This window comes from Parastagonospora nodorum (assembly GCF_000146915.1).
Source record: "Parastagonospora nodorum SN15 chromosome Unknown scaffold_31, whole genome shotgun sequence".
NCBI lineage: Eukaryota > Fungi > Ascomycota > Dothideomycetes > Pleosporales > Phaeosphaeriaceae > Parastagonospora > Parastagonospora nodorum.
The window spans coordinates 156,263-169,939 of NW_001884579.1; the positions used below are offsets into that span (position 1 = coordinate 156,263).

The 13,677-nt window shown below is 53.8% G+C and overlaps 5 protein-coding genes across 5 annotated transcripts; 1 reads left to right on the plus strand and 4 right to left on the minus strand.

Annotated features, from left to right (window-relative positions):
• Positions 1-2,340: 2,340 nt before the first annotated feature.
• On the minus strand, positions 2,341-3,356 carry SNOG_14353 (hypothetical protein; the record flags this gene model as incomplete). Its single annotated transcript, XM_001804491.1, has 2 exons — positions 2,341-2,551; positions 3,019-3,356. The coding sequence occupies 2 exons, from the start codon at positions 3,354-3,356 to the stop codon at positions 2,341-2,343; spliced, it is 549 nt and encodes a 182-aa protein (XP_001804543.1).
• A 1,184-nt stretch (positions 3,357-4,540) lies between these two features.
• SNOG_14354 (hypothetical protein) lies at positions 4,541-7,946 on the minus strand (the record flags this gene model as incomplete). Its single annotated transcript, XM_001804492.1, has 2 exons — positions 4,541-5,271; positions 5,309-7,946. 2 exons carry the CDS (start codon positions 7,944-7,946, stop codon positions 4,541-4,543), a joined length of 3,369 nt encoding a protein of 1,122 aa, XP_001804544.1.
• A 216-nt stretch (positions 7,947-8,162) lies between these two features.
• On the minus strand, positions 8,163-8,573 carry SNOG_14355 (hypothetical protein; the record flags this gene model as incomplete). Its single annotated transcript, XM_001804493.1, has 2 exons — positions 8,163-8,355; positions 8,425-8,573. 2 exons carry the CDS (start codon positions 8,571-8,573, stop codon positions 8,163-8,165), a joined length of 342 nt encoding a protein of 113 aa, XP_001804545.1.
• Positions 8,574-8,623: 50 nt separating this feature from the next.
• Positions 8,624-10,169, minus strand: SNOG_14356 (hypothetical protein; the record flags this gene model as incomplete). The annotated part of the gene is made up of 5 exons (XM_001804494.1): positions 8,624-8,682; positions 8,716-9,341; positions 9,529-9,789; positions 9,850-10,094; positions 10,143-10,169. 5 exons carry the CDS (start codon positions 10,167-10,169, stop codon positions 8,624-8,626), a joined length of 1,218 nt encoding a protein of 405 aa, XP_001804546.1.
• Positions 10,170-10,293: 124 nt separating this feature from the next.
• On the plus strand, positions 10,294-11,743 carry SNOG_14357 (hypothetical protein; the record flags this gene model as incomplete). Its single annotated transcript, XM_001804495.1, has 3 exons — positions 10,294-10,571; positions 10,619-11,199; positions 11,247-11,743. 3 exons carry the CDS (start codon positions 10,294-10,296, stop codon positions 11,741-11,743), a joined length of 1,356 nt encoding a protein of 451 aa, XP_001804547.1.
• Positions 11,744-13,677: the final 1,934 nt, after the last annotated feature.

A 13,677-nucleotide genomic window follows, 5' to 3' on the forward strand; every position in this document is an offset into this window, starting at 1 on the left:
CCCAGGGGTTATTGCTAGGCTCGACACGCTCACGAGCAGCACGACTCTCGCTTCTTCGTTCACGAATGCCTAGGGCGCTGCTTTCGCGTCTGGATGGAGTCCGGTACAGTGTGCCGCCTGATCTCGATGTGGTCACTGTAGGTCCTGATGATATTGAGAGAGTTCCGGCTTCCGATGGTGGCGCGCTTTGCTCGTGTGGTCGAACTGCCTCCGGGCTGGTATCGATGTGAAGATTTCGAGCTGCTGGAGATCTCGTCCTCTCTCTTGAAGGTTCGTCTTGCCAACCCTGTGGTGTCGGTGGGATTGTCGCCAAAGGAGTCTGACCTGGCCTTCTTGTTGGTGGAGCAGATGGCCGTGACGGTTCGCGATTCAACTCTACACCAGATGCCGGGCTTAGTGCACTTGCGCCGGGGCCAACACTTTGTGATCTCGAGCTGCTAGGTGGAGGGCCTGGAGGAGGTGGCGGTAATGGCATGCTTCGACCCCAATTGCCCTGCGCAATGCTCGGCGACTCTTCAATGGGTGTCCTGATCTCAGTACCATGGCCTAATATTCCTGCCGAAGCTGCTCTCCGGGCTGCAGGAGCTCGTAGGGGTGAGTGGGTTTCGGGACTGTATCGATGTTCTGCGAGCGCGCTGTTTAGGTAACTGTTGTACTTTTAGTCCGCAACCAAAGCTATCTGACAGAGAGATCATACTGTGAACCAGCGCGTTGGGAAAGCAGTCCAGGCGATGCTGGCGCGCGCTGTATAGCATCCGACGTGTTGATCTGCAACGATTCAATGGCACTTGGGCCTGGACTTAATTCATTGTTCCGATTCCTGAAGGAAGACAGGCTGAACTTTGAAGCCAGTTTATCACGCGACGCTGATCGCCCAGGTCCATTCCGTGCTGGCGGAGGAGGAAATTGTTGATTCGATGTTATGCTCGTCGCGCTTGACGGTATGACTATGGACCCGGGGCGACTGGCGAAGCCAGATACTGGTCTTGAAGAGGAAGGCGTACTGGTCGGTGGTGGGGGTGGAGGGGGATGAGGAAAGCCATGGCTTTGCATTTGTGGCGACGAGTTCATGGTCTGAGACATGTTCTGAGGTGGGTGAGCCGGCGAGTACGGTGGTGGCGGAGATGGCATGGCCGCTACGAATGTTTAGTTATACCCCACAGCAGCAAGACGAAATTTTGAGAGAAGGACATATCTTGGATTGTTTCCACTATATCTTGAAGCGCTACGTAACGACTCAGAGTTGAGGAAAGGTCGCGAATTACCTTCCATGCCTGTCATGTCATGTGTACGGGCAGCCGCCTGCACAGCAGTATGGGGAGCATACTGCCCACTCACAGGCACATTGCGAGTCCATTGCTGCGGGTTATACGGAACTGAGGTGTTCCTCATTGCCATCGGAGAGGCAGTGGCCGAAGGGGAAGGTGCATATGTCGACGGGGAGGACGCGACGAAGGGCGAGTACGGAACACTTAAGTTCACGGCACTATGCGATTGTTGCTGCGGTGCAAGGGAGGTCGTGAGTCGTGGAGGCTGCAATGCGAGCCTGCGTAAGGGCGAGGTCTGCCCCGGCGATATGGTATAGGAATGCGCGCTCGGTGGGGGGCCGGGGAGAGGAGATCGACCGTCGCGAGCATAGTCTTCTTGAGACATCCTCGAGTTTTGCGGACGCCGCAGCAACTCGAACGGCCGGCTGGGACGAATTGCACGTCAAAGATGTCTGGAGTGAAGCCACTAGGATGCGCAGAGGGCCCCAACGGCGCGACTACGATGCATCCTTGTCGTCCCGTGCACCACCGAGGGCACGAAAGTGGTGACGGGCACGCATCCTGCTGCTCATGTTATTCGCCGGCCGTGTTGATCATCGCATGAGACTTGAAAACAAGCATCGCGAAAGGCCAGTCTCCAGGCCTCTTCAGGTCAGGTCTGCGTTGGTACGACGAATGACAGCGTCGAGGTCCTTGACACCACATGCACATACCCCTGCTAAGTTCGAAGGGTCGGCGCTTAATTAGATCTGAGGAGAACAATTCGGAAACTTCACTATCAATGCCGGGCTATAATACACCTTATTTTCAATCGTTTTCGCTTGCTTCATTTCCGAAGACAGCGTGCTGCTTCGATTTTGTTCTTCTCCAACACAATGCTTCTCGTCGTGCTGTTTAGCTATGCTTGGCAGTACAAAGTAGCGTGGTTTCTAAAATTAGCCGCACTGAGCAGCCACGACGTAGGAGCATATTCAAGCCAAAGTGCTCCCACTCCACCATGCAGTCCAATACCGGAAGTCTCAGACCCCGCACAAGTCCCATTCGAGGTTTTTCCAGAGTGCCTGAATGTCCATCACCAGTCGCTATTTCGAGGCATCGCATGGTTCTTCTTTCGCTTCTTGCCGTTGCCTGTCTCCCAGTCCGTCGTGTAACAGCCGGCAGCGAACCGCTGATGTACATACAAGCTCTCACAAAGCACAACAGCCGGGATCGTTTCGGGCAATAACCGTCCGTGCAACGACCTTGCATTCCGCAATCCTAGAGCATCATGAGTCGTCGAATATCTGTGTGCGTCTTGCTGCATCGCTATTTCTAGCTCATAGAAATGATAGCGATGCAGCTTTCGGCCCTTACTGTCTCATATCTCGAATGCTTTGTCGTCTTTGGACCCCCACACAGATCACTTTTCAGCCTCAGGATTGAACTCCGTCCTAAAACATGCTGCTATTTCGATACCTCGGTGGCGAAAGTCCTGCCACCAACGACTTACGGCCATCAGCGCCCTAAAACATCGGCCAAAAGTCTTACACCTAAACATCGCAACATTTCTTCTCCATGTGCTATCGAAGCTCCCCCTTTCCCTCCAGGGCCAGACCCCAATCACACCTCCGTGGCCCCACACTCACACTTACATCCATCCCCCCGCATCCCACTCAACCTCGTCCAAAGCTTATGCACGAACGTGAGAACGGCAATGACGACCAAAATCTTAGTATATATCGCAGCAAGCTCATCTCGCGAGAGCTCGTACTCGTCACGTTCCTCTAGCGAGACTTCAGATGCGTTGCTCGACCCGTTTTGCTCTTCCGGAAGCTCAGATGCTTGCGAGATCTCGGATTCGTCATTATCCTCCTTCTCCTTCTCACTGCCAGTGCTTGAACCAGTCGAACATGAGAACATGTGAATCTCCCGGAGTAACCTAGCGAATTCGCTTTCCTCTGGTATCGAAGCCAGCAGCGATGAATTCTCCCCCTCAACATCATACTCATCCTCTTCCTTGTCCTTGCGCTCATCCTTTTCTTCGTTGTCAGCCTCATCTTTATCCGACACGTGTCTTGCAAGGCTAAACCCATCCTCTTTCTCCTCCATCGGCGAGGCTGGTGGTGTCAAAAGCCCATACTCAATCTCCCCAGCCACCAGCTTCCCCTCCTCCCCCTCCTTCCCTAGAGTTTGAAAGCCCCCATCCCCCCGCCGTCTATCTCCTCGGTCCAAGCTTCCCGCTCGAGCGCGGCGTGATGCAGTAGACACGCCATGTTAGCGCGCGTGAAAGTTGAGGTTATGTGTGTGTGCATTTAGTCGAGTGCACTCAACAGAGAAAATGATGAAAGCGTAGGAGCGACGCAGCTGCCTATTTTCTCCAGTTCCATCACGTCGTGGATGGATATTTCACTGCATTTCTTCATGCATACTAGCACGATAGGCCGAATTCACTGCCTACCCCACGACAAGGCAAAGTAGGCCTAGAAAGCCGTAGCAAACCCTAATCAAAGCAATTCAGAAGTATTGCGAATAAAACAAAGTCCACGATCAGATCTGGTGATGACGTGGATAGTTAGTGAACGAGAAGATTAGCGGAACACGTAGGACATGTAGCATCAAGGGTATCGGCTCACCTGACAGCACATGTATCCTACTCCAGCAATATCCTAGGCAGACAGCCCTCGTTCGAGTGCGCACCTTTTGCAGGCGTATTCAGGCTATGGCGTTTGGCTCGCGGTGCGGCATCTAACAAATCTTTAATGTCCCATGGGAAATTGTATGGATGCCATCAGGCACCGCCGAAGATCGGTTCATTTCATCTCCACCACCGCTTTGTTCGTATCATCTCCTTCGATACTGGAGAACGAGTGTATGGTGTGTGAGTGCAGACAAGATGCTAGAACGCTCATGCACGCCTTCGGATGCAGCGATACTCCGCTTGTTCACGATCTCGCGCACCATCCATGTTCGAGTTAGGCCGTCTAACTTCAAAGTCTTTTGAGCTCTTCGCAACGTACTCTTTAGCTACTGAGTGTGTACAGGCTTGTATGTGAGATGGCAGTTGGGATCTGATAAGGAGGTTGAATGAGGAAAGGATGAATATCAAGTATCGCCTGCACATGGTGACGCGGGAAGATCTGACGTGAGGAAAAGGAGAGGATCATGTCGTGGCGAACCCAATGAGGCAAGAATATTAAAATATTTGTGAAAGAAAGATATCGTGATTCTAACTTTTTGAAGTCCTGACAAAGGCCAGTATATGAGAAGCCCCTTCTTCGCCTACCCTTTCCTCCTCACTCATCTCCTTTTCCCTCCTTACCATCCTTCCCCTCAACCTTCACCCTCTCCACCATACTCTCCCTCAACTTCTTCACACACCCCTTCTTCCTCCCCGTCATGCGCCACCACTCCGCCAGCCCCGGCCACCCCTCCTCACTCCATCCATCCCAAGCTCCCACTATCTCCTCCAACACGGGCCAAACCTGACAATCCGCCGCGCTAAACCTGCTGCCCGCGATATACGGCCCGCCACAGCGCATGACCTCGTCCTCCAGCTGCGCCAGCAGATTTTCAAACTCCGCAAGATACCCAGGCGCGCGGCGATTATTCCACGCCTTGAGCAAGCCCGCAGCGAGCAGCATGATGGGGTACGCGTTGGCGGTAATCAAGCGACTCGCCTCGGAGGTGTCGAACGGCTGGTATTTATCCAGGTACATGAGGATGCAGCTGCTCATGCGCATTTCGGTGTGCATGGCGTCCAAGTCTCTGTACACGACTTGGCGATCGCGCTCGAATTCTGGGTCTAGCGTGGGCGCGTCGATGAGCGTGTATGCGATCTTGGCTTCCCAGAGGAAGAGCCGGGCTTGTGCGGTTTCGATGGCGTTGTTGGAGGCGAAGAGGATGGGGAGGTCGGGCGGAGCGGCCTGCAGGTGGAGGACGTCGAAGCCGGGGCCGTAGACGGTAGGCCAGTCGAAAGATGTGCTTTGGTTTTCGGTGCCGAAGGCGTGGATGAGGGCGGAGGATTCTTGCTCGATCGTTGTTAATAACGTCGGCGGCGTCACGCTGTTCTTTGGCGGTTGCGCCTTGGCCCCAGATTGTGTGGGAGCGCGCGTCGAGGAAGGTGCCGATGTGGCGGAAGGTGAGGGAGATGCGGATGCCGTTGTACGCGAGTTCGGTGGGACTGCGCTCGGCGGGTATGCGCTTGTCAGGCTGGATGGAGTGGAGGAATTGGGCGTTTGTGGCAGGGCCTAGAGTAAACAGGGAGTTATGGGGAAGAGGGACGCGTTGGGTTATTCGTTCAGTGTCTTCCTTGCTTTCTTCTCCCACTTCACCGTTGGCAGTCTTTGAGGGCCTCTTCATCCTCAGTCGCATTGTCCGTTGCGCACCGAACGATACATTGACGATAGATGATTCGCGCACGATGTCAAGAGTCTTGTCGGAGTGCTCGGAGATGTAGTCGGTTCCATCGCGGTACATTTGAATCAGGACGTGGTTGAGTGGGTGTCCAACAGCCTTTTCTGCCCTCTTCCTAATGACATCAACTTTCGGACTGAAGTGTAGCAAAGGTAGAGACTGGTCTGACGGATGACGGTATACCGGCATTGACCCGTCAGACCGAAAGAGGCCTTGAGCGCATACGAGACGTGGAACTGCACCTGTCTGATGATGCATAGTCTGCCAACAAACCTCGTTGTAGAGCTGGGTGAAGATGACGTCGCAGAGTGGTCTGGTGGGATCTGAAGGATGTTTGAGATCGGCTGGGAAGAAGTCGTGCGTGATGGAGGAATCGCCTTCGCCGATCTTATCGCCTGGACCGAGCATGGGCAGATTTGCGAGAGACTGGAGCTTAGGCGTCTTGCCTTTCGGGGCGGCCATCGTGGTTGGCGTGACAGAAGCGGGAATTGCCTTATTCGGAGTTGGCGGTTCACTTGTCCCCTGCGCTTCTGCTTCAGCCGTTCCTTTCGGTGTCGACTCTACAATCTTTGAGGGCGTCGGAGGTACTTCTGCGATTGTTGCAGCTACAGACGTACGTCGTGATTCTCCCTTTGTGGAGTAAGATGACCTGTTCTTTGCCTCGGATGTAGAGTCGGGCTTGTGCGTCCTCGAAAGTGACTGACGCATACGATCTGACCAACTGTCGCGATCCTTCTCCTTCTCTTTCGTCTCCGTCCTGCCCGACAGTGCTGGTTGTGACGCGACGCTCTTGAGTGGCTGTGGCTTCGTCATCTTCTCACGTAGATTGAGTACACTCTCTGCTCTCGATAGTAACGACCCACGTCTGGGCTCAGGTTCAGACCGTAGTGGTTCCTTGACGGCTTCAGGAACTGGTGGTGTGATTGCGACTGGCGGAGCCGCTTCCGCTGTACCATGGTTCGCAGCAGCACTAGCCTCGCCATTCACCTGTGCACCCTCGACAGCCTCTTGCGGACCATCGTCGTCTGTCTTCTTCTTTTTCTTCTTCTTGGTACCCTTTGATCGCATGCGGATCTTTTTGGTCACGAGTTTTGTTTCTTCTTTCTGGCCGTTTTCAGCACCTGTGATAACTGCACCACGAACCAAGTTGTCCGTGAACTCCCTGTCTGTTGGCTCGGCAGTCTCTGCAGTGGCAGGCGGGCTGTTTAGTGCTTTTCTGGATTCGGCAATAGAGACGAGCGATAGCTTGCGTTGCCCTCCTGACAGGATCTTTGTGGGTGATCTGATACTTTGTGGACGTGATGACGGCCGCCCTTCAGTATCCTTTAAAGACATCCTCTCTAGTGCCGCCTGGATGTGCTTCTCGTTATCATTGGACTCTTTCCTTGAGGCACTGGGCGGTGACGGCTTCTTGTCCGTAACAACAGGAAGCTCTTTCGTGAGAATCTCCGTGCTGTTAACGAGATACGCATCGAAAAACTCGTCCATGCGCTTCAAGGCCAGCTCATGTCGTGATGACTTACGATAGCCAAGACAGTCCTCGATGACGTTGATCTTGACTCCATGCCTTGCTGCATCAATGACAGTTGCGAGTACAGACACATTTGTAATACACCCGCAGATGTAGAGTTCGGTGACAAGCTTCGCTCTCAGCGTCATCAGTAGCGATGTGCCCTGAAACGCCGAGTAGTTCGATGTCTTGATGACCATATCTGCAGGCAGCTCAAATTGCATCGCAATCATATCTGCAAACTGCGCGCCATGGGTATCTGGCACACAGGCTGGGGTCTTGGTCTCGCTCTTGAGGAGGAATAGCTCCTCATCCTGCTCAGCGGTGGCCCGTGCCACTTCTCGTGGCAAGGTCTTGCGGCGTGCTGAGACGCGTTTAAGTAGATCGAGAGCGCGTTGTTTGTGTTTTGAAGGCTTCACCTTTTCTGATGGCAGCTCTTTGAGAACGTCTTCCTCGGCTCCTTCTGTGCTGCTCTCGTCTCCATCAATTAGGCCACCCACCACGAGCGCATCTCCCTCGCCGGTGTTGGGGTCATTGGCGATCCTGTCTCCTTCGTACAAAGTCTGGACCCAGATGACGTTCCCATTGAGCTCGCGGAACTTTGGGATAAGCGTCTGGATGCGGTCCAGGTAGCCGTTCTTGTTGCTGACTGGCAACCGTCCATCAGGCTGAATGAAGTCGTTTTGCATGCCAATGACAAGTAACGCTTGGTGGGTCTGAAAGTGAGGCTGATTCTGGGACACCAAGTCCATCAGGGACGACATTTGAGGGTTCATCTTTGCGGTACGTGGTGCTCGATGGGATGAAGGATGGAATGTTAGCTTCTGCTCAGGCTACCGGGTGGCGACGATCCAGAGTTGTCGCATGGGATGTGATGAGTTACGAGGGCCTCGAGAAGCGTGCATACCAGGTGTGAGATGAATGGATTGAAATGCTGTCGCTACATTGTTGATCCGTCGTGATCTGATGTAGTCTAGGCGGCCAAGGATATTTCAACGACCCAAAAGGGCAAAGATGACAGCCGATTGCGCATTGGTCACAACTGCAGGGCTGTCTGCATCCATAAGATTGCGCTCTGATGCGGGTGTTGCGCAGGTTTGGGCTTCGAAAAGCATCTTCGTTGTGGTTCGTCCGGGATCCCCGCTTTTAGCGGCGACAGCGCGCAATCTCCACGGTGGGTGGGAACTACAATATACTAGCTAGCTATGCTACGCCGCTCCTCTACATGGGCCTCTTCATCCGACCTCCTGTGACATTTGACTCCGACCCTCTCGGCCAAACCCGTCCGAAGCTCCAAGGCCGATCGACAACTCTTCAAGTGTTGTGTGTCCCGAGTAAAAGGTGTTTTCGGGCCTGCTCACCGCCAGACGCTTGCACATGGTTGTGGTAGATAGTGAGCACATGATGGAGCATCGCCTTCACCGGCTCCAGGGCGCTGGGAATCATGTACTCGTCACTTGTTACTGAAGAAGGATGTAATCTTCTGGCTGCCGTCGCCCTTGGACGTCTTTGCTGCACTACCGTTACTTGTGGCGCTTCTCGTACCTTGCTTCTTTGCCGACGTTTTCGTTGGCGAGACGCTGGCCTTGTTCGCGGGAGATGCCGTTTTGCGCATCTTCTCGGGTGGTTCGACGGCTGCTGTGTTACCGTCATCTTCGGCTTCATTGCGCTCACGTTTGATGCCTTTTGGGGTTGCTGGAACAGGCAATGGCGCGTTATCTTCGGTTCCTTCCACGCGGTCCGTCGTCGCACGGGTTTCGTCGACGTCGTGTTCTATCTTTACAGTGCCGTCCCGCATCGTCGAGTTGGCGAGGTCATGGTCAGCCTTCTCAGCAGTCCGCTTGTCGGCCTTGGATTTGGCGGCCTTTTGTTGGTTACCGAAGAAGTTGGCAATATTGTTCTTGTTCTCTGCAGAGTCAATGGGCACGAGGAAGGTGGGCGAGTTGTTCCCGACTTTGCCGACATCCTTGCTCACCGCGTAGCACTCGAGCTCGCCATGGTATGGCTTGAGCAGCGACTGCAAGTCTTCGGACCATTCTGTGCGCGCGGGATCAAGCCACGTCCGGACGGCGTCGGAGCCGTTGTCGAGGATGACGGGCATGCGGTCGTGCAGAAAGTTGAGTTGTTTGTTCGAGTCGGTGGTGATGATGGAGTACGTATAGAGCTTCTCGCTAGAGTCTAGTGGGCTGTCAGTTGGTCCACTGCAGGTGCACCAGTGCGCCAGGCAGGGAAAACGTGGTACGCGAGTCGAAACCGGGAATTGCTCGCTCTGGATATGCCATGTCGCCATGTCGCCATGTCGCCATGTCACAATGTCACGATGCCACATTGCCATCTGGAGTGCAGCGTCGTAGTCACTCACCCTCAAACTGGACCATGTCCCAAAGGCCCGCGAGGCACATGAGCTGGCCGTCCTTGCGCTTGGTGAAGTGCGGCAGCTTCTGGTTGCCCTTCTTCAGCCACTCGTAGAAGCCCTGCGCAACGATGATGCAGCGCTTCTTCTTCTTCATCGTGGTCCACATGCCGCGGTCTTCGATGAGCGAGTCGTCGCGGCAGTTGATCGTCTTCATCTTGCTGCCGTAGTCCGGGTTGCGTTTGGTCCAGAACGGGACGAGTCCCCTGGGGGGCCATTAGTAAGAAGCACAGGGCGGGTGACGGTTACTTGATCATCAGACATACCATTGCATCGCCTGGAGCTTGTACTTGGTGTCTGTCGCACCTTCCGTCTTGACCTCTGCGCCTTCCTCTTCCTTGTCGCCGTGCTGGCCGCCGTGCTGACCGCCATGTTCGGGACCGTCTGCTCGGTACACGAGGCCGTGGTAGCCTGGGGCGAAGTTGTAGCTCTGGCGGACCTCGTCGTCCTCGGGCGCGTCCTCTACTGGCATCTGCGCCTGCAGCAGCTGCTGGCGGACCTCGGACGGCCGCTGCGCCAATTAGCACGTGCTCTCGGAACTGTGACTGCACACGCTCACCAAGGCCAGGGCATATCGGCCACACATGTTGGCGTGCTCAGAACATCGTCGTGGTGTCGAAGCACAGCTCGTGGTGGCGCGTCCATGATTGGCTACGTCATGCAGCGAGCTTCAGCCGCGACGGCGGGCACTAAGAAATGTTCCCGCCGTCATGCATCGCTCCACCAAACTGGACCTGCCATTCCTCACCACCTCTCTCGCCTTTGTCCGGCACGTGATGTTCAGTAGATCCGTTCCTCGAGCTGCGACCCGGCTCACCGCATTCGCACCATGTGAAGCGCACACGGCGCAAAAGTTCGCAAAGCTCCCCACACAGCGATGCCACAATGTCCAGCAGCAATTGGGACGCCGGTACCGCTCCACATTCCGTGCGCAGTTTGGAGAGCAGTATAGGAAGAGCCCTGTATTGTTTCCCTTTGCAGTTACAGTGTAAGGTCCTGATCTATGCGCAATTGGCACGAGCTGATCCAATACAGTATCGTTGTAGTGTCTGCTATGGGGTTTCTCTATGTCCCATGGTACTATAAGAATGTCATCATAAAGCCCTACCACAACTTCCCCGAACCCGTCGCAAAGAAGCTCCGCAAAGCCCTCTTCTACAGCCGCGGGAAGTGGCTCGACATCCGCGAAGCCAACAAGCACTTCCGCCAAGCGCTGGCGCTGGCCGACGAGATGGGCATGGACCCCTTCAGCGACGAGATCATGGGCGTCAAATACGTCATCGCCGCGCTGTTCGAGGACGCGGGCTACTACAGTCTGGCGGTCGATGTGCTGGAAATCATGCGCAATGATTGTCAGAGATGGGTGGATGAGTTTTCGGATAAGCACTGGCACAACGGGAACCGGAGCAGGGTCATGAAGAACATGGTGCAGATCAATGTCAAGCTGGCGCAGCTCTACGATATAAGGTATGTGAATGAGCCGGAGAATGGCGAGAAACGGCTGGTTGAGGCGGTTGAAATGGCCCTGCGCGAGCAGCAAAGAAGAGAAAAGGAAGGCCTGAAGACAGGCGAAGGCCCATGGCTTACCGACGACGAGATGGGCGGGACGCTGGAGGGTATGCCATCACACACACTCTTGACAAACTCATGCTGACACCTCTAGCCCTCGGAACCCACTACGAGCAATTCGACTCGCACTACCTCGCGACCCCCCTCTTCGTCAAAGCCCTCGAACTAGCGCCCCCTAAATCCTGCCACAGCGTCGTCCTCATGAACAACATCTCTACCTGCCTCGCCCAGCAATCCCCCTCCTCCTCGTCCGACGCCATAACCATGTCCACCGCACCCTCTGACTTCCCTGTCACCAACACCGCGCCACGAACACTCCTCATTGAACAAGCGCGCCAGTGGGCGACGAAAGCCTTAGAACAGGCATCGACGATCAAGGGCGCGGAGAGGACTGAAGAGTGCGATGTGGGCTGCGCCGTTGCGACGCATAACCTGGGCGAGTTCTTTGAGATGGAGGGGAAGATCAAGGAGGCGAGGGGGAAGTACGAGGAGGCCGCGAAGTTAGCCAAGAGCGTGGGCTTTGCCGAGGGAGTGACGGCGGCGAAGGCCGGCTTAGTGAGGTTGAGGGACATGGAGAAGAACGCTGTCTGAAGTGGAAGATATACATGGAAAATGTAGATGCATGATCGACGCGCGCAAACACCTCGATATGCTTGCACGTGCTGGCGGATATATACGCCCTTTGAATCTCCCACTCCATACCTCACCCATAATATTCCACTTCTGCGTCTTTACTCAAAAACGTGGGCAGAGTTCGGCATGTGCGCTTCTTTTCTGCCCCTTCAAACAGAGATCGTTAAACGGGCATGTGCTCTTCCCTTTCTCTTTTCCCAAAGCATATGCCGCCTTATGCATGTCTCCGTCTCGCCTCACAAACCAAACTACTCACCGCTCGATGTCCGTCGCGCGTTCCTTTGCGCCAAAACATCCGTAAAGCCCTTCTACCTCTCAGTCTCTTCGCTATCATGGAGGCGCATTTTTTCTTCGAAACGCGGTACGTGGGATCTGCTATGGAGCCCTCCTCTCCGCGTCTCCAAAAATACCTAGGATACCGAGACATGTGTCACGCCTCTCTCTTTCTCAAAAAACGAAATATCTCTGGGCATGACGCTGCATCAATTCAAAAAGGCTATGGCAGCATACGCTATGTTCGTCGCGCGTTCTGTTGCGCTATATAAATCCCTTCTTTCTGTTCCTATAGTTCTTCGCAATCATCGCGACACTTCCTCTTCTGCCAAAAATGGCGACAGTAGCTGTACATGGAGTCTTTGTCTCCCGCTTCTCCAAAAGAAAACGATCCAGAGATGATGTCCTCGCCTCTCTCTTCTTCCTAGAACACGACAAGCACGCCACATGGTCGCTGCTTTAGCACAAACAGCAATGTAACAACTGCATAAGTTTCTCGAGCGCGACTTTATGTTGAGAGATGTATGTAAATCCTTTGCACTTTCTCGCTTCTCTTCTTTACACCACACATTTCCTTCCTTCTTCCAAAGATTGCAACAAAAGCTCCACATGGAGTCTTTCTTTCCGCCTCTCCAAGTCCAAAAACGAGATACAACGAGATCATGTTCTCCTCCTCCTCCTCCTCCTCCTCCTCTTCTTCTTCTTCTTCTTCTTCTGAACATAACAGCACTTTCAGCTATGTCTCTGCCTCTTCTTAAAAACACGAACCTCCTCAACCTCATGTCGACGGGTGAGTTTGAGTGTCGAAAAACTGGCATACGCGCACCGTTATGTGTGTTTATGAGATTTTACGCTTTCTAGCATATAGACATGGACGAGCTGCACATGCGGGGATTGGGCGCAAAGCTGAAGGAGACCGATCGTCGCAGAAGATTCATCCAGAGTTTGATATCCTCCTCCGTGCTTGTGTCTCGGGGTATATAAGCCCTCGATTCTCCGGGCTCTAATTCTTTCCTTATCAACCAGCACTCTCTGCTTTCTTCTAAAAAAGCTATCACGGCATACATATGAAGTCATCCGCTGTTTCTCTCCAAAAAACGCAAGGTGATGATATGTGCTCGCCTCTCCAGCTGCTTACGCTCTACGTTCTGCCTTCTTCCAAAACTCGATAGGCATGACCATGTGGAGTGTTCCCTTGCGCCTCCCCAACATACATCTGGTTGGCGCTATATAATTTGCTCTCTCTGTTCTCAAAAACATGAGCCTTTGGGGCGTGTTCTATGCGCCGACTCGACTCACAAAGACAATATATTTTTTCTCGATGAGCTCGACGGACGTTGTGTTGCGCAAATTACCTATATAGATTCTTTGAACTCTCCCTGCACTCATGCCTTAAATAAACTCTAATTCCCGCCTTCTGCCAAAAGAGAAGGGGATGAGATACATGGCGTGTCTCCCTCTGCTTCCACGAAACTCCGCGTAAAGGACAAAATGTGCTCGCCTCTTCTCTTCTCAAGATACAACAGCATCGATTGCACGTTCTCGCGTTCGAAAATGGCAACAACACTAGCTAAAGAGATCTCCGCGCGTGCTATTGCGCTCGAAGATATATAAATGCC